Raw genomic sequence first — 17219 nt, forward strand, 5'->3', positions numbered from 1 at the left:
TGTCACTTTATTACATTACTGTCAGTTCTCGTAAGCTATGAGGAACACACGTTCATTGCCAGCCCACGGAGCACAGCACGCCTGGGTTTGGGCAAGAGCCTGATGGCTGCACCTCTGTACGAAGACGTGCTGCCTGCTCGGAGGCCTCGGGGAGGCGTGAAACACCCCCGCGCTCCGCAGTACGGTGACAGCCATGTTAGCTACACGCAGTCGTCTCCCCTGTTGTCCATGGGCTGAAAAAATGACGTTTTATTCTGCTGGCGTGAAGCAAACCCCGTGTTCTCTCGTGGCGCAGCCCACCGTGAAGTGGCCGAGCTGTCCCCATTGCCACGAGCAGGGACGAGAGGCAGCACGGGGGTCCCGGCACTGCAGCCCCCTCCCAGACAGCGGAACCCCCCCCCCGGGGTGCTGCTCTGCCACCTCAGGCTCTCCAGGCTGGACAGCCACGGCCCCATGTCACACACAGGCCACCTCCGTCCCGCCGGGCCTGCCGCCCCCCCGCACCCGCCCGTCCCGCCTCAGCCGGGGCCACGCCCCGCGCCGGCCCCACCCCTCTCTAGCACCGCCCCCCTCGCGCGCCTGTCCAATCAGAGCGCGAGGGGGGGAGGAGACAAGAGGGGGCGGGGCGCGACCGCCATTTTGTTGACGGCGTGGCGGACGCGAAAGGGGCCCCTGGCGACGGCGCGGCGGTTGCTAAGGGCGGCGCGCTCCCGCGATGCTTTGCGGCGGCGCCAAGATGGCGGAGGCGGAGGTGGACGTGGAGGCGGTGGTGGAGCTGCTGGAGCGGGCGGCCCGGCGGGAGGCGCCGCTGGAGGAGCTGCGGGCCCTGCGGCTCGCGGTGCAGGCCGTGCCGCCCGCGGCCCTCCGCGCCCGCCTCAGCGACGACCACCTGGGAGGGCTCTTCGCCCTCCTCAGCGTCAATGACCGGTAAGCGGCGGCCCAGCCGCCTCCCCTCTCCCTTTCCCCCGGGGCATGGTGGCTCCTGCTGCTACCCCGTCCCCTTCCCTGAGCTCCTTCAGGGCGGGGGCTGGCACAGCTGAGGCTCTGGGAGCATCCGGCGGCGCCCCCCTCCTGAAGGGCTTGGCTTTGTCTCTGTCCCGCCCAGGGAGCAGGTGTCTGCGTGTGTTTCCATCCTGGAGAGGCTCCTGCAGGCCCTGGACCCGCTCTATGTGATCCAGAACTTCAGAGAAGAGCTTCAGAAAGGGCTTTTCCATCCTGATGACTCCGTGAAAATCCTCACCATATCTCAGGTTGGGAGGATTGTTGACAACTCAGATGCTATTACAGAAATTCTCAATAGTCCTGAGCTACTACAGCAAATAATAAATTGCATTGGTGGAGAGAAAATAGCAGTGGCTAAAGAGGTAAGCGCTGCTTTCCCTTTTTCTTGCTCTACAAACCGATGTAGACACTGCACAGAACACCTTTTCTCCTGTGTCTGAGATGACAGCCTCTGCTCTTTGAAGAAAAGAGAGCTTATGTTGCTTGAAAGATGTTATAAGCATGTAGGTGCCTTGAGCCCAGAAATTACTTACCTGTGATAAAAAATTTAACTCCAACTGTTATCTTCCAGTAGCTATTGATGTCAAAATGAACTCATAGATCTGAATTTGATGCCAGAGACTTGGATCACAGTAACTATAACTAGCTCCCGTCAAAGAAAAGTAAATCACAATTAAAATTTTATATGTATAACTTGATTTAATATGTTAGTAAAGAACACTGAAACTAATTCTGATCATTGTGGGTTTTATTCTCTCTGTGGTTTTGTTTGTTTGCTTAATACTAAGCTCCTGTTTTTGCTTCCAGGCAATCAAATCTCTCTCAAGAATAGCACAGACACAAGATGGCTTAGAGGCTTTATTCGTGAGCAGTTTGTTGAGTGACTTGAAAAATGTCATGGCCACAAGTGGTGTTGTTCGATACAGAGTATATGAGGTAGGGGTGTGATCAGTGTTAGCATTTGAATGGCATGATACTCCAGTTCTCTTGGACTGGAGTTCTGAATTACAACCTGGATTTTATGGCTTGCTTTTAAATTAGTATTCATTACTGCTTTACAAACTTTTCTCCATGTCTACATTTTGACAAGACGAGAAAGGAGTAGGAAGAGTAGAGCAGTGTTGGCCCTCAAATCATGTCATAGCTTCTCTTTCTCAGTTCATAGTACAAAAGTGTGAAGTGCTGTTTACATCTTTTATTTTCTAACTTGTGGTGCTTGGGGCATTGGAAGGGCTACACAGTTACTAAAGATATAATAAAACATTTGCTTCTCTTAAAGCAATAATAATAATTAATAGCTGCTGTAGTCTCTCAACATTTGGATGTGATGTGCTATTGAAACTTCTGCAGGGGGGAAGAGACCGAGAGAGAGGCAAAGTGTGTTAGTCTGGATATATATGGCAAAGGAAAAATAATACAGTTTAGCCATTCTAGAGCTTAATGGGGATAAAAATGATGATCCTCTGAAGAAAAGATGACTGTGATTAGAAATCAAATGCACGTGCTGTATACTTGGAACTCCTTATGAACTTGTTTCAAGCAAACATTTAGGTTAATTATGAAAACGTCATGAAATTCTATATTTAATATATATGGGGTTAGTCAGCATTATAACATATTTGGCCATTACTGTGAGTTGTTATCATTATAATGTTTTTATAAACCATCCTTTTTTTTTTTTCCCTGTGCTTTTATTTAGTTAATTGTTGAGATTTCTTCGGTGTCAGCAGATTCACTAAATTACTGTGCAAACAGTGGATTAATATCAGAGTTAATTGGAGAGCTGACTGGAGATGACGTGCTGGTCAGGTATGTTGGTAGTGAGTTTGCCAATGAGATTTCCCCCATTGTTAAAACTCTGATGTTCAGTCTTAAAATAACACCCTCTAAACACATCTGTGTGTGTTTCTCATGAAAGCCTTTTCAGGAAAATACTTTTATCTGCCTCTTCTTAAACAGCCTTGAGTATAAAATACTCTATACTTAAATTTGAGAACCAGGATGAATTTTCCCTGGTATGCTGTGGTAATTGTAATGCTGGGCTGCCATATAAACACTTTAGAATTCTTTCCAACTAAACCCCTAAAGTAAGATAGCTGAGTGAGCTTGGAGGAGTGTTTGACAGTTGGGGTAGTTTGGTGGGGGTTTTTTTGTTATTGTAGTTGTTTGTTTGTTTGAATTTTGTCTTAAAGGTAGAAAACCTGTTGTTTTTTTTTTTCTTAATCACTGAGTATTTCAAACCCCCATCTGAAATAGGCCAAAATAACTGTTTGTCTGTTACAGAGCTACCTGTATAGAGATGGTGACCTCGCTGGCCCATACTCCACATGGACGTCAGTATCTTGCTCAACAAGGAATTATTGACAAAATTTCGAACATCATCGTTGGTGCAGAGTCTGATCCTTTCTCAGGCTTCTATTTGCCAGGTTGCACCATGCATTTCTTGTTCCCAGTGTTTACTGCTTGCTTTTGTTAGTGAGTTAAATTGAGATGACTATTAAGCCTCTGTTTTGACAGCTCATATGAATTTTTGAATATTAGAACAGGTATGTTGGATGTATACAAAAAACACTGAAGCACAGTCTAACACATGAATCATATTACTCATTAGCAGTGGTAGCACAGGTGAGATCTGGAAAGAGTGTACTACATATTTGAAGTTTGTGTTGTTGCAGCCTTTCTCTTTATGAATTCAAGACAGCTGTTGCATCATGAATGAAGTAACTTCCAAAATACTGGCTTATTCCGTAGTTCTGTCCTTATTCTGATGCCTTTCACAAACAGTATTCAGGTTTCATAACACTAGTTTGGCAGTGAAACAATCTTACGTGAAGGTATGTTTAATTTTGGCATTGCTAAAGTTATTATTCCTCCACTCTGAATGCTTTTTTTTTGTCTGTTCTCTCAGGATTTGTTAAATTTTTTGGGAATCTGGCTGTTGTAGACAGTCCACAGCAGATCTGTGAACGATACCCTGTCTTTATGGAAAAAGTCTTTGAAATGGCAGAAAGTCACGATCCGACCATGATTGGAGTGGCTGTGGACACGCTGGGAATCCTGGGATCAAATGTGGAAGGCAAACAGGTTTTACAGAAAACTAGTTAGTGTCATTATTTTTTCTTTAATAAAACTTTATCAGTATGTCATAATATACAAGAGTGAATTGGTTTGGTGTAATAGAGAAAGAAATTGACAAATGTATTTATTTATTTAATAATCAAGGGTGTCTGAATAGCTGTGCTATAGCAAATAAAGTGGTTTTTAACTGTCTTGCCAAGCATGGCAGTGTGAAGTGCCCAGCAGCTAGAATTCTGGTATGGCAAGCATGATTAAAATGATACTTTTCTAGTGAGCTGCACAATATGAATCGTCAGTAGTTATGTTATTTTAGATTCCCCTGTTTCTACTGATATCATGACCTTCTCACCAGGATCAAAAAAACATGAACTATCACGTAATGATGCTTTCTGTAAAGACTGCATTGTTTCTCTTAATATAAAACTGGTCAAAGGATTCAAAGTAGGTGCTGGACTTCTTGCTGCTAGTCTGAACTTTGCTTTTTAAGTGAAAATCCATATTAGCAGATAGCTATTGGAGCATTGTAGAATGGGATTGAAGATGTACTAGGCTCCACACTTCCCAAGACAACTCAATTATCTGTGACACATAACTTCCTTTTTTGAAACGTTTGGGTAGTCTGGAGAATTAACATAAAAGTTTTGGATTTGTCTGTCTTAGATCCATATGAAGCAAAGAGAATCTTACACTGCTTTTTTTAGAGTAAATCAAGAAGTTGCCTTTCTCAGGTTTAATGTACACCACTAGTTCTACAGGTTAATGTAGTATAATGTGACTGACAGGTAACTCTGTACTCTTGTAGAGGTCTATCTGAATTAATTAAAAGCACTTTGTTTTTCTTTTCAAAGGAAATAGATTTCAAAATCTGTTGAACAGAATAGGGCACCAGGCAAAGAATGCCCCCACGGAGTTACGCCTTCGATGCTTGGATGCAATTGCATCTCTTCTTTACTTGCCTGTAAGTTTGTGGTTTGGTTTGTTTGTATTCTTTTTTTTTTTTTTAAATCTACAAGAATTAAATTATTGTGCATCTGACTAACTGTGTGAAGACCTCTTGAAGCATCTGGTTTAGGCAGAAGTGGTAGCTTTCTAGTATTCTGAGTCATTAATTTTACTGTTTTGAAATTCCCTGATTTATTTGTTTGCTTAAAGCTTGTTTATTTGTAAAAAGCCGGTGTTCTGAAATTTGTTTATAAAACATGAAGTCAAGGCAGCATTGGCAAGGGAATGAGGGTAAACAGTTTAGTGTTTTTGTGCTTTAAAGGGATAGTGGCAAACTGCTCTAATCCCTGTGTGTGTGCTTTAGGTCCAGTGATCTGGTTTTAATCGTGTAGCTCTAAATGAGCGAGAAAGCTATTTCCATTTGCCTTGCAGGACAGCACTTATGTATCAAAATCAATTTATTTAAATCTGTCCTTCAAGCTAAATGAAATACAGATGGCCAGTTCTTCATGCATGAAAATAAGTTGAAAATTTAAACTATTTCAGTTTAATCTGCTGGTGGTTTGTTTTAAATAACTTCCTTAACTATTGAACATATACTCAAATTTGAAAGCTTTTCATAATGCTAATCAGACTCTTTCATTCTTGTACATGATGCGTGTAGCCAGAGCAGCAGACAGAAGACCTTTTAAGAATGACTGAATCGTGGTTCACAGCCTTGTCTAGCCAGCCCTTGGAACTCTTCAGGAGCATCAGTACTCAGCCATTCCCTGATCTCCACTGTGGGGCTTTGCGGGTATTTACGGTAAGTGCTTTTTGTTTTTAAAGGTCAGGTAGTGAACTGTATTGCCATTCAGTCTCAATATTTTTAAGTGAATGTCACAAACTTCTTGTTGAAACCCTGAAGTGGTCAGAAATAAGGCCTTTTTCATTGTGCCCCACTTGCATTCACCATTTAAATAATGCAGCAATGTCATGTCTATAATGCTTGTTTTCTTATAAATTGGAAAAAAAAAAGGCAACAGCTATGCTATAGGGTGCCTCTTCGATATCAGAGGCACTTCTGTGATAATTCACTTAAAACTTGAAGGATAAGCACTGAGCTGTGCTTATTTCCCAGTGTTAAACCCTGCTGCTTGATTTGAGTGGTGGTTGTTTACTGTGTAGAATGAGTATCCCATTTCTTTTTTTCCTGTTCCTTGGCTATTTGTGTAACAGCGTACTGTGTAACGGTTCCTGGGGTTTTTAAAATGTGGTGTTTCCCCCTCCCTCCTCTTTTGTCTTTGTGTTTAGGCTATTGCAAACCAACCGTGGGCCCAGAAGTTGATGCTTGACAGTCCAGGGTTTGTGGAGTACATTGTAGACAGATCTGTGGAGCCTGACAAAGCTTCGAAGGACGCCAAATACAAACTGGTTAAGGCCCTTGTAAACTCTAAAACAATTGCAGAAATCTTTGGGAATCAGTATTACCTGAGGCTTAGGGCTTACTTGCGTGAAGGCCCTTATTATGTTAAGGCAGTTTCTACTACAGCCGTGGAAGGAGCTGAATAATGTCATTGATGTCTTGGTTCCCCTTCTTGCAAACCACGTTACTGAAACAGGTGTTAAGATGTAAGTGTAAAGGCTCCCCACACTGGAGTCTCTTTGAATTGTCTCACAGGAATGTGAAGCACTTTGACTCTATTTGAAATGAGAGTCATGAGAGCAAATCAAAACCTATAGGGCACAGCATTAATTCCCCGTGGCAGAAGTTCTCTGTGTACTGTCATGAGACAAGTAACCAAGGTGAGCACTCTGTCAGCTGCTGACTGTGTTTGACTCTGCAGAAATTAATCAGTGTTTAGTTAAACTGTTCTTGGGTTTGGAGTTCCTGTTGTGTTTTCTCAGTAGATCACAGTTTAATTAAAAAACAAAACAAAACAAAAACAAACACCAAAACGCCTTGAGGTTTGTAACCTCAAATGCTGCCATAGTTTCTCTCTTTTTAAATTTTTTTATATCTGCTGAAGTTGGCACTCACATGGAACACACTCTTTTAGCCAGTCATGTTCTGTCAGAAACCCTGTTGATAAGTAAGCCAGTGACATTCTGTCCACATGAGGAAGTACAAACTGGATTCTATTCTATTTTCAACTTGCTGGATGTAAGTCTTGCTTGAATAAATAATCCTAAATATTGTTTACAGTTTATGCTGAGGATGAGAAAAAAATTTTAGCCCTCTTAAAAACATGCATGGTGTAGTGTATAAAACCAAATTGGGTGCTTTGTCTCCCTTGTTGACTGCAGCTTTGTGTGGCAGCTCGGTTACTTGCTCAAAAGGAGCACGAGCTATAGCACTACAAGTCTCTTTCAGAACCAAATCTTAAATTGTTTACACTATTTTTTAACAGAGATAATTTTTTTAAATTTTGTTATTTGAACAAATGTATGATTTTAGTTGCCATAAAGCTTTCACGTTTAAGGGCATGGACTGAGTTAGGAGTATGGAAATATAGTACCTTACAAAGCTGTAATCATCTTTTGAAGATTGGTCAGCTACCTGCAGATGAGAAGCAAGACTGGCTGGACACTCTAGTGACTCTAGTGACGTGGGGTGTGTCTTTGTCCATAAACAGAGACCACAATGTATTTTATACAAAAGGTTTACATTATTTTTGTTGAGGACATAAGAAAAAAATCTGGGGAGTAGCTGGGGCAAGCATAATAAAACATGAAATTACTACTTTTGGGCTTATTTTAGTAGTGTGTCAGGTCAAGCATACCTCTAAGGAAAGTACTCACCCTGTGTCCCCACTCTGCCAAGTGAAGCAGAATGATCTAGTCATGTAACTCTTTTTGTGCTTGTAGTAGCTTTGAGCTGCAGCAGAGGTGATGGTATTGCCTGCCAAAACTTGCTGGCAAGGAGTCAAAGTGGGCTCAGAGGAGCAGGGTAGCTGGGGAAGATCCCTTAATGTTTAATAAGCTATCTGAATGCAGGTGATCTGCCGTGTTGCTGATGATCTAATATGTATAAAAGTTGTCATCCAACATTGTACTGCTGCTGCTTTCATCCTAGATGTGCATAATAAACATCTGCTAGTGAGAAATGCAGTACACAGCGTCTCGTTTGTGAACAGAGAGTGCAGAAGCTTCATGAATCCTGCACCCAGAAAAAAACACAAAAGCACTAAAAAGGAAATGAAAAGAGGATAGAAGTCCTTGGTTTGCACTCGTATGGGACAGTTCAGCTTTGTTATTTTAGATGGCTTTGTGCACTGTTAGCTCTGCGCCGTATACTAAAATCTCAGTAAAAGAAATCAATATATAAACCTTCTCTGCAATTCATGAGTCTCTTCCATGTGTGTTTTCAGCTGTTGCTTTTGAAGGCCACTATGTGTGCTGAGTCTTTAGCATCTGCTTTGCATGGTACATTTGCCAAATACAATATTTTAGAATACACAGAGATGCCAAACAAGGGACTTTTTATCTATGCACATATGCTTTATTTTGTTGAGCTTTGAGCTCAACATTCCAATTAGTTGATCAGACCCTTACCCCTTATTATTCACATGTAGTTCCCTACCCTGTATATTGCTATATGGTTTACATGCTGCTGCTGCTCTATCTTATACACAATGGAAAAATTTAAGGTATTATTCCTATCACATGTGTGTCCCCAAGCACACGTGTGCCTGTCACAGTTGTAGAACCAACCTGTCCAGCTAGTCCTTCTGCTGCTGGAAGAGCTGATACAGGGGAGTTAATCTGGAGGATGCAGGCACAGGTGGGTTGTGCTCTGTGCCTGGTTCCTAAGTTGGGGAATTGTCACACTTTGAATAAGGTTGGTGTTCCCAGCACGCTGGTGAGTTTGTTCTGAGTTCGCCGCTGATGCTGTTCTCCAGCACTGCTGCTGTCAGTGTTTCTCTGATGCCATGAGGGACAGAAACCAAGATTCTTTGCCAGGTAAGTTGGATTTCTTGCCTCGAATCTCCCCGTGCTGTTTACCTAAGCGATCCCCATGATGGTTTGGTGTCTGTTCCCACTCCAAGCTGTTCCGTAGTGTCACTGGTGCTGTAAAACAGGCTGCTGGGAAGTAGCTCCCTTTTGTGGACAGAAAGATTCCCCTTTGTTACAAAATACTTTGGAAGTAGGTGATGCCTCGCTCGGGTAAAACATGCAGAAGGAGTTTTGGCATAAGGTAGGGGACTTCAGAAATCTGGAAAACACAGGATACAGTTTCTTGGAACACTCTTTTTTACTTGTATGCATGCACTTGTAGGTACTTACGTAGCTGGAGTACAGCCAGTTCTATTGCTCCTGTACCACTGGCATTGGAATTCATTTGCTGTTGAAGGGAAGAGAGACAACGCTGAGAGGAGATCGCTGGTACTGAATGTTAACAGGATAAAACAGCTGGTAAAAGGAAATTCAAACTTGACAGAAGTTAATCTGTGAAATGAAGAACCTCATTTTTAATTCTATCTAAGTTAAACTGTTTGAACTTATCAATATAGGTCAAAACCTTGCAGGACACCAGACCGTAGTAAGTTTCCAGTAGTGAGCAATCCTTCCCATCGCTTGTTTCCTTCCAGTCTTTAAACAGCTCGTCCTTTTTCATGTTGGAAGAGGTGAAAATGAATTTATAGCAGCATCGATTGTAGCTTATGTGCTTTCCCCCAGAAAATCGAGAGCTGTGAATGGGAGTGATGCCAGCTTTTTTAGCACAGATTCCAACAAAGACATCGGGGGGCACCGAAACTGGCACCTCCTCGGCGGCCACGTACACCTTGCGGGCAACGTCCTGGGACATGACGAAAGCGCTGCCATGGCAGTAATCTGGGTAAAGCTCCTCTGAGTATTGATGGAAGGGAACAAAGCCAGGGCTTTCGGGGTCTCTGTTGGGCACTCCTTGGTGAACGACCCTCCCGATGTAGATGTCTTCTAGCTGTGTTAAGCTAAGCAAGTATGCAGCCAGACTTGGAATACCAACAAACAGGTCTTCATCTGTTTTAAGAATATACCTTGCATGGGGACAGAAAGTCACGGTCCACTCCACGCTCATCAACATCTTGTGTGTCTGTGTCTCGGGAGAATCGATGAAACTGCCTTCAATAATGTCTCTGTGCTTTTGAGACTCCTCATTGATCTCTAGCTGGGTGGTTACTGAAGCTGGCTTTCCTAATGCAAACAGAGTAAGGACAGCATAACCTCTGGCGTCTGTCACGTTGCCCCATGTCTGTCTGATCACGTTGCGCCTTGTCCTGTTTTCTGGGCTACTGCAGACAAGAACGAGCAAAAATATCTCTTGATGGGAGCATGTTGCTGCACTGCTGACAGTGTAAGAGAGATTGGCCTTCAGAGGATCCATATCTAACTTCCTGGCCCTCTCCCTGATTTCGAGAGTCTTCGCGTCGGTGTAAGAAAGAGGCAATGACCGCAGGAAGTATTCCTCGAGTAAATCTGCTCCAAAAAGCAGGATGTGGAAAAGCAAGATGTTAAAGAGAATGAAGCACCACTGGTGAGTTCGGAGCCTGCAGAGTGTCAGCTGGGGAAGAGACAACATAGACACTGAATTCTCCTGCTACTAGAACAGAAAGGCTTTCCTTCATTTTATAATATATTCATGCAAAACAATCATGACTTTTAGACTGTGATCTTTGTGTTGTTAGTGTAAGGCTCTTTTCCTCCTGGAAACCTGAGCAACCCTACTTGTGGCACAGCGAGATCCCAACCTGAGAAGGACATGGCCATGCTGTAGTTTAGAAGGCTTCCTTCTGTGCATCCATGCTTACCTGCATGGTGGTGGGAGTTCTCCCCACAGCAGGGTCTGCGTTCACGGCGGGCGCAGTTTCTCCCCGGCAGAGGCTGGATCTGGGGCTGTGGGATTGAGTTACTGCCCGATACCCGGAGACGATGGCTTCCACCCCACCTGCCTGCGGCGAGGAAAGACGATCCCAGGGGACGATCGTGTTACAGCTGCATAAAACAAAGCCAGCAAAACTCCAGCCTTTCCCTTTAGTCATTTCTGACACTTGGGACTGGGTCTCTCAGAAATAATGAAATCAAGCAACTGCGAGGGCTGACGTGGTGGAAGGGGTCCCCTCACACCCTTGTGAAGCTGTGATAGGGCTGCTGGTTTGTTTTTTTTAGGGCTGTGCAATTTTAGTGTTGGTTCCCCTGTCCAGGGCAGCTGACCTCTGTGCTGAGCACTCTGCATCTCCTGAGATGGAGGTTTGGTGGGTGAACTTGTGGCTTTGCCTTGTGTGGGGTCCCCACGGACATGGAGGGCACCCTAAGGCTGTGGGCACTGCTGGGCCAGGCAGTCTCTGGCACACGGGGAGCAGACTGAGCAGGGAGAGGGGTACAAAGAGGCTTTCCCTGTGCTGGGGTGGGAGCTGTGACCCTGCTCCAGGCAAGGCGCCTCGCTTGGCTCTTCTGGTTGCTCCTGGAGCTGAGGAAGCCCAGAGCATCATTTGGTACCAGGCATGTTTTCAGTGGGCCCCACCTCTTGCCCCTCCAGCATCCATTTACCGAAGTGGGGTTGTGAACCCTAACGAGCTGTGTTGGATGGTCCTTTGCTTTCTGTCCACACAACAACGTCATTCTGTGGTTTTAAATGACTATAAGGATTTATGTTTTTGTGGTGGGTGCATGTCCTGGTGCAGAGCTGTGGTGATTCACCCCTGGACAGGCTGCGGTGGCCTCGGCTGTGCTGGAGCTTCCACATGTTAATATTGGCTCAGCCGTGGGCTGCGCTGGAGCTCACTGGGCTGGGGAGCCGCGGGGGACTGGAAGTGCTGGAGGGGGAAGTGCCAAAGACACCACAAACAGGATGGAGCTGTCAGCAGGGGTGAGAGTTGGGACTGGCAGCAGGTCTGCAAGCCACGGGGCCTGCGGAGCACTGAGGCGGGAGAGGGGCTTGTGGGTCCCCAGCAGCCCCCGGGGAGGGGGGGTGGATGGCAGCACCGATGCTGTTTGGGCAAATTGTGGCAGGAGGGGTGAGCCTTCATCAGCACAAGTGTGGGAACCCCAGCCTCTGTGTGAGAGCAGAAAGACTGTGATATTTTTTTTAAAAGTGTTTTTTTTTGTAGGTAAGAGTCTATTTCTGTTACTGCATCCTTGGGTGAAAGGGTGCGAGGAGGATGCGGCATTGCTGTGATTTCCCTTAGCCATGTGCCTTGCGAGGGCTCGGAGTGTGATGCTCTGACCATTTCAGTCCTCCCTCAAGCATCCTTTGGGGACCCTGTGTCAGCTGAATGTCCCAGGGAGAGGAGTGTTGGATTCTGGCTGGAGATGACCAAGGGTTAATCCCCCAGCTCTGACTGGGCCCCTCATCTCTCCCAGTGCCTGCCCCTGCTCTGCGGTGGTGTGGGGACATCTTTCCTGCACGTGTTGGGAAATCTGCATCGCTGTAGGAAGTGGCTCGAATTACAGAAGAAACTGGGTCCTAAACTGTGGTCACAGCTTGGAAGTGCATCATGGTCCCCCGAAAGACAGCCCAAACATGCACAGCGTGCACGTCCCGGAGTGGAGCTCGGCTTTAGGCTCTCCAAAAACTGGAAAAACTCCTTTCACGGAGCTTGCGCGTCAGCTGGGCTGCAGCTTCGTCTGGACCAGCCCCACCATCATTGTAATCCTTGCAGGCATTGTGCTTTGAAGCTTGGCAAGCTGTCAGCATGGGAAGTGGCAGTTAAATGTGTTCTCTGAAATAAAAAGCTAATGAGGAAATATTTTTTTTTTGTGTACAATAATACAGCACTATAGCCCCAGATACCCATTCTGGGAAAAAAATTCCTGCTTTGAAGATGCTCTGTCTCCAGCTCAACCATTTAATAAGCAAATAAATACTAGCGTTTGAAACCACTTCCATTAAAAATATTGGCTTTCCCAATTGTGGCGTTTTAGAATAATAATAAAACCCACATGTGTATCGTCCCCGTCGCAGTTACGCACAGCGTGGTGCTCGTAGCACTTCTGGAGTCATTTCTTCAGCACTGCGTTGTGGTGGCAGCAGGAATAGACATGAAATGACGGCTGAGGGGTAAGATAACTGATCTGGAGTGTCCCCAACCCCCTCGGCTCCAGGGAGTTTGCCTGGGGGTGATCCCTCCATCGCTGTTAGAAACCCAGGCAGCTCACAGCAGCTTGTGTATGACCTCATCTCGCTTTTCAGAGGGGTAAAGTCAAACACGTTCAGGGAAAACCTCACTCCCAGTGGGATCCAAGAGTTTCCAGAAGAAGAGTGAATTCAGGATCCTCGGAGTGGCTGAAGTCAGGTCAGTCTGGGGAAGGGAGTGCTGTTCCTACAGCTTCACTTAGACCCTGAAAATTCTTGTGGGTGTAAATTAGGGACACAACCAGGAAAGGGGGTTCTCCTGAGCCACGGGGCTATAATTTATTTTCTGTAAGAAGTTTTAATGTTTTCCTTTAATTTTGCATCCAAGCAAACCTCGTAGCAGGAGCAGCGATGTACCAATAATTCTGTAGACAACTTGACCTACCATATGAACAGTGAGTGTTTAGACTGAAGGGTGTTTGGGGTTTGGGTGTGACTTTTCAGAGAGGACAGGGCCCTGAACTGCTGTGGTACCCAAAGATAAACGCAGAGATGCCCCAGGGCAGGGGGAGATGCTGGTGAGCAGGACGAGCCCAGGGCTGGCGCTGCAGGGGAGCAGCCGTACCCACAGCTTCTTAAAACATCTTTTAAAGTCTCCTGGCTTCCCTCCCAACACCATGAACATTTGGAAGGGGGGGAGCAGAGCCCGGCTTGTTTCTGCTCAGCTCCACTTCATGAAGATGCGGAGGCTTTGGATGATGCTCTGTTCTCGGGCGACGGCGTGGGCGAGGGCGGGCAGATGGGGTTTATTGGGGAAAACCAGTTAAAATTGGTTTTTCCAATATAAACTTGCTCAAATATAAAATCCTGAGCTCTGCCTGCCCTGGGCATCTGTGTGCCAGGCCCCCAGCCTGGATGCTCCTGGGAGCACAAAGCACCTCCCGGTGTTTTGGACCCTGCCCAAAGGGTCCCTGCTATTTACAACCTGCTTTCGCAGCGTTTCACCAGCACACGCAGACCCAACAGTGCTGGGAAGGGACTCGTCTGGATTTTAATGGCAACATCAATTGTAATAAATAAAGGGAGACAATTGTTCTGGCCTTAGTCACCTAATAGCAATGTTTTTGCTTAAAGATGTGATTCAGCTCTTGCAGGCAATTCTTCACCTTAAGTTCTCCATGAGGCTTGGGAGATGATGGAAGAGGAGGCTTTGTAAGGGTTACACGGTGTGGATTTCAGTTGGGTTTTGATATTTAACATCCCTTTGGACGTTAAACATAAGTGGAAAACTTAAAAACAGGCCGACAAACCCGAGTGCTGGAACACGAGGCAAACAGATGAGCCCTCCCCGTACACCGGTGAGGATGTCTTCTCTTCCTATTTAACGGCTCAGCTGACTGGGTTAAAAACATGTTTTTATAGCCACGTTCCTAGCATTCATTTTTCCTTTGCATACATCAGTCTCGAGTTACAGAGCTCTATCTTTTTGTATGGGTATGTTTGATTATTACTTTTTGAGTTTGGTGACAGCTTTGACAACTAACTACCACTCTATTCCTTGATAAAGAGAGCTTAAACCCTCTGTGCATTCTGTGAGCGCTGCGCTCAGCCCCCGAAACGCCAAGTTAAACATGAGCTGTGCCTGGCAAATCTAGATTTCACACGAAATTCATTTGGCACGCCCAACATCTGAAGCGTTTGAGCCTTGAATCAAGCTCCGCTTCGATTGAATTCAGCCCGTGCTTTGGCAATATGTGCAGCAGGGAGCAGGTCGGGCGCTGCGGTGCCTGGCTCCACGGCCACTCCGTGGCTGCAGCGATGCTGGGGCGTTTCTCCTGGGGAGCTCCGTGCCCTGGGGGTGCGTGTGTGTGTCTGTGTGATGTACCCAAAAGTGCAAAGCCTGCCCAAGGGTGTGGGGGGAAACAGGAGTTTGTACAATGCCCCAGCCCACCCTCTCCGGGTCCCACGGTGCTGGATGGATCCAGCCGTGCTCCAGCTGCATGGACCTGGGGATGCCCTGGGGATGGGGAGAGGGCTGCAGCCCCAGCCGTGGCCAAGGCTCATGCCAGTGGGGCCGTCCCCCGTTGCCCTCCTGGCAGGGGGGTATCAGGGAGCTCGAGCAGGACAAGGACACCCTCTGATGTGAATCCTCGCTTGGCTCCAGAGCACCGTGGCGTGCTGGACTTGGGTAACGGATTCCTCAGACGACGACTTTCTCTCCCTCTTGCCTCTGACTCATCCCACCTTTGCCTCCCACACATTTATTTATTGCTCTCCCAGACACAGAGACAGCCGAGCTGAGTCTCTGTGCCCCGCACCAGACCCCTCGGGGGGTCGCAGACCTTTCCCAGGAGCCCCACACAAGCCCCCCGCGCCACTCCCCCAGCCTGGCTCTGCTACGGGAAGCTCCTGCGTGTGCACGTAGAGCACGTGGCCGTGCAAATGGCACTCAGCATCCCTGCACGGCCCCGTTCCCCGGCGCTGCACGCTCCCTGCCCTTCCAAAGGGAAGTGAATTGTACTGCTGTTGATCTTGGAAGAGTAGAGGGGACGGGCAGCATCTCTGGTGGGTGCTCAGATGAGCAGGTGGAAAGGGGAGAGCGTGAAGAGAGCCCCCAAAATCACCTCAAGGCTGGAGAAAATGCCTTGGGGAGGAGGGAGAGCACTCGGCTTGCCTCGCTTTTCATGAAGAAAAGGAAGAGGTGTTTTGTGTTGCAAAATGTTTTCATGGGGAGAAAATGCAGATGAAAGCAGACTGGATCTAGTGGGAAGAGGCAGGCTGGGCCCTGCTGGGAACTGCAGTCAGACAACGCATCCTCGTTAGGAGGAGGGGGTGCGGCTGACTAACGAGCGAGGCGGCGTGCGGGGAAGCCACAGGAAAGAAGTACCAAGGGAGGGAGATGTGGTGATGTCAGCGTGCCCTGCTCCCTCCACATGCCAGGGAAGGGACGAGAGGATGGGATCGACCCCTCCGGGCTCCGGCACAGCCAGAGTCCTCTGACAGGGAGGGTGTGAAACCATCTTGCGCGGCACCAGGAGGGAGTAGAACTCCAACACGGACCCTGCCCTGAACGCCCACCTTTCCCAAAGGCACCCAGCACCCAAATACATCGTCTGGGCTCCTGCAAGTCCAGCGTGGCTGATCCGTGCCAGAGCTGGGAGCGGTGCCCAGGCAGGGGCTCTCCGTTCTCAGGTGGGATCCCACCAAGTGCCATCACCAGGACAGCTTGTCCCTGTGCCCAGCAGCCTCTGCCTCGGCATCCCCCCTGCCCCGCGGTGGGACCAGAGAGGCACCAGCACCCTTCCAGGCACAGCTCCGTGGCCGGTCCATCGTCGGTGGCAGTGCCAGGGCGGAGGGCGGGTGGGACCGGGCCAACCTCGCTGCTCGAGCTGCAGTGTTTGGATGGAGAAGTTCTCTTCTTCTGGCTCTTCCATTTTTCATTTCTCTTTTCTCACTGTCCCCACCCCCACCATAACGGTTTTAAATAATTCCTCCTCCACGCCCGTGTTGTCACCTAGCATGTCAATACGCTGCTGTGCCACCCACCCCTCTCCCCGCAGAGCTGCACGTTAACATTTTGCACCCCATAATGTGAGGCAATTAGTGAATGAAGAATAACTTTCCTACTTAAAAGCATGATGGGTCGGGAAGCATCACACGGTTGGATTGCACGGGGAGTATTAATTGCTTTTCTCTCAAATGACTCCTAGTGTAGGAGAGCCCATATGGAGAGAGAGGAGGAGGAAGAGATGCTGCGGGAGAAACAAAGGCTCCGGTCCTAGAGAGAAGCGTAAACCCCAGCGCGTCTGAGTGGGCACTTCCCTCCGGAGCCGGAGGCTGCGGCAGCCAACGGGCACCATGTGCCGATGCATCGCGCGAGGGAGGGCCGGGGCTCCCGGGAGCACCGGCTGGGGAGGGCGGGGGGCAGCCCGGGGGGGGCAGGGGCTGCCTGGAGCTGTCGGAGAGAAACCACCGCTGAGCTCCTGGCCCGGATGGCATCACCCTCCCCTGGGGCTTTGGTGCGTTGGGTGACCGAGGTGGCAGAGGAGCGTCTGGCCACCGTGTTGCTGTGGGAGAGTTTCCTTTGTAATAAACGGGTCTCGTTGGGGATCTCTGCTCCCCCGCGCAGCCCCGGGATCCCACGGATTGGCACCATGGGAAC

General features: G+C 47.6%; 2 protein-coding genes across 2 annotated transcripts; one reads left to right on the top strand and one right to left on the bottom strand.

Annotated features, from left to right (window-relative positions):
• The first annotated feature begins 736 nt into the window (after positions 1 to 736).
• Positions 737 to 8313, top strand: PSMD5 (proteasome 26S subunit, non-ATPase 5). Its single transcript, XM_068414211.1, has 9 exons — positions 737 to 927; positions 1106 to 1364; positions 1810 to 1938; positions 2702 to 2811; positions 3286 to 3428; positions 3911 to 4102; positions 4929 to 5038; positions 5687 to 5827; positions 6316 to 8313. Exons 1-9 carry the CDS (start codon positions 737 to 739, stop codon positions 6571 to 6573), a joined length of 1533 nt encoding a protein of 510 aa, XP_068270312.1. The 3' UTR covers positions 6574 to 8313.
• A 1132-nt stretch (positions 8314 to 9445) lies between these two features.
• Positions 9446 to 10983, bottom strand: B3GALT9 (beta-1,3-galactosyltransferase 9). Its single transcript, XM_068414199.1, is given in 3 exon segments — positions 9446 to 10546; positions 10794 to 10925; positions 10927 to 10983. Coding segments are annotated over 3 exon segments (1290 nt in total).
• Positions 10984 to 17219: the final 6236 nt, after the last annotated feature.

This window comes from Nyctibius grandis, chromosome 16, assembly GCF_013368605.1.
Source record: "Nyctibius grandis isolate bNycGra1 chromosome 16, bNycGra1.pri, whole genome shotgun sequence".
Lineage (NCBI taxonomy): Eukaryota > Metazoa > Chordata > Aves > Nyctibiiformes > Nyctibiidae > Nyctibius > Nyctibius grandis.

Bases quoted from the DNA above. Each gene is read 5' to 3' on its own strand.
- PSMD5 (XM_068414211.1), top strand. From the start codon at position 737: ATGGCGGAGGCGGAGGTGGACGTGGAGGCGGTGGTGGAGCTGCTGGAG. The intron at 1,365-1,809 runs GTAAGCGCTGCT...TTTTGCTTCCAG, and splicing joins AAATAGCAGTGGCTAAAGAG to GCAATCAAATCTCTCTCAAG. The intron at 3,429-3,910 runs GTTGCACCATGC...CTGTTCTCTCAG, and splicing joins CTCAGGCTTCTATTTGCCAG to GATTTGTTAAATTTTTTGGG.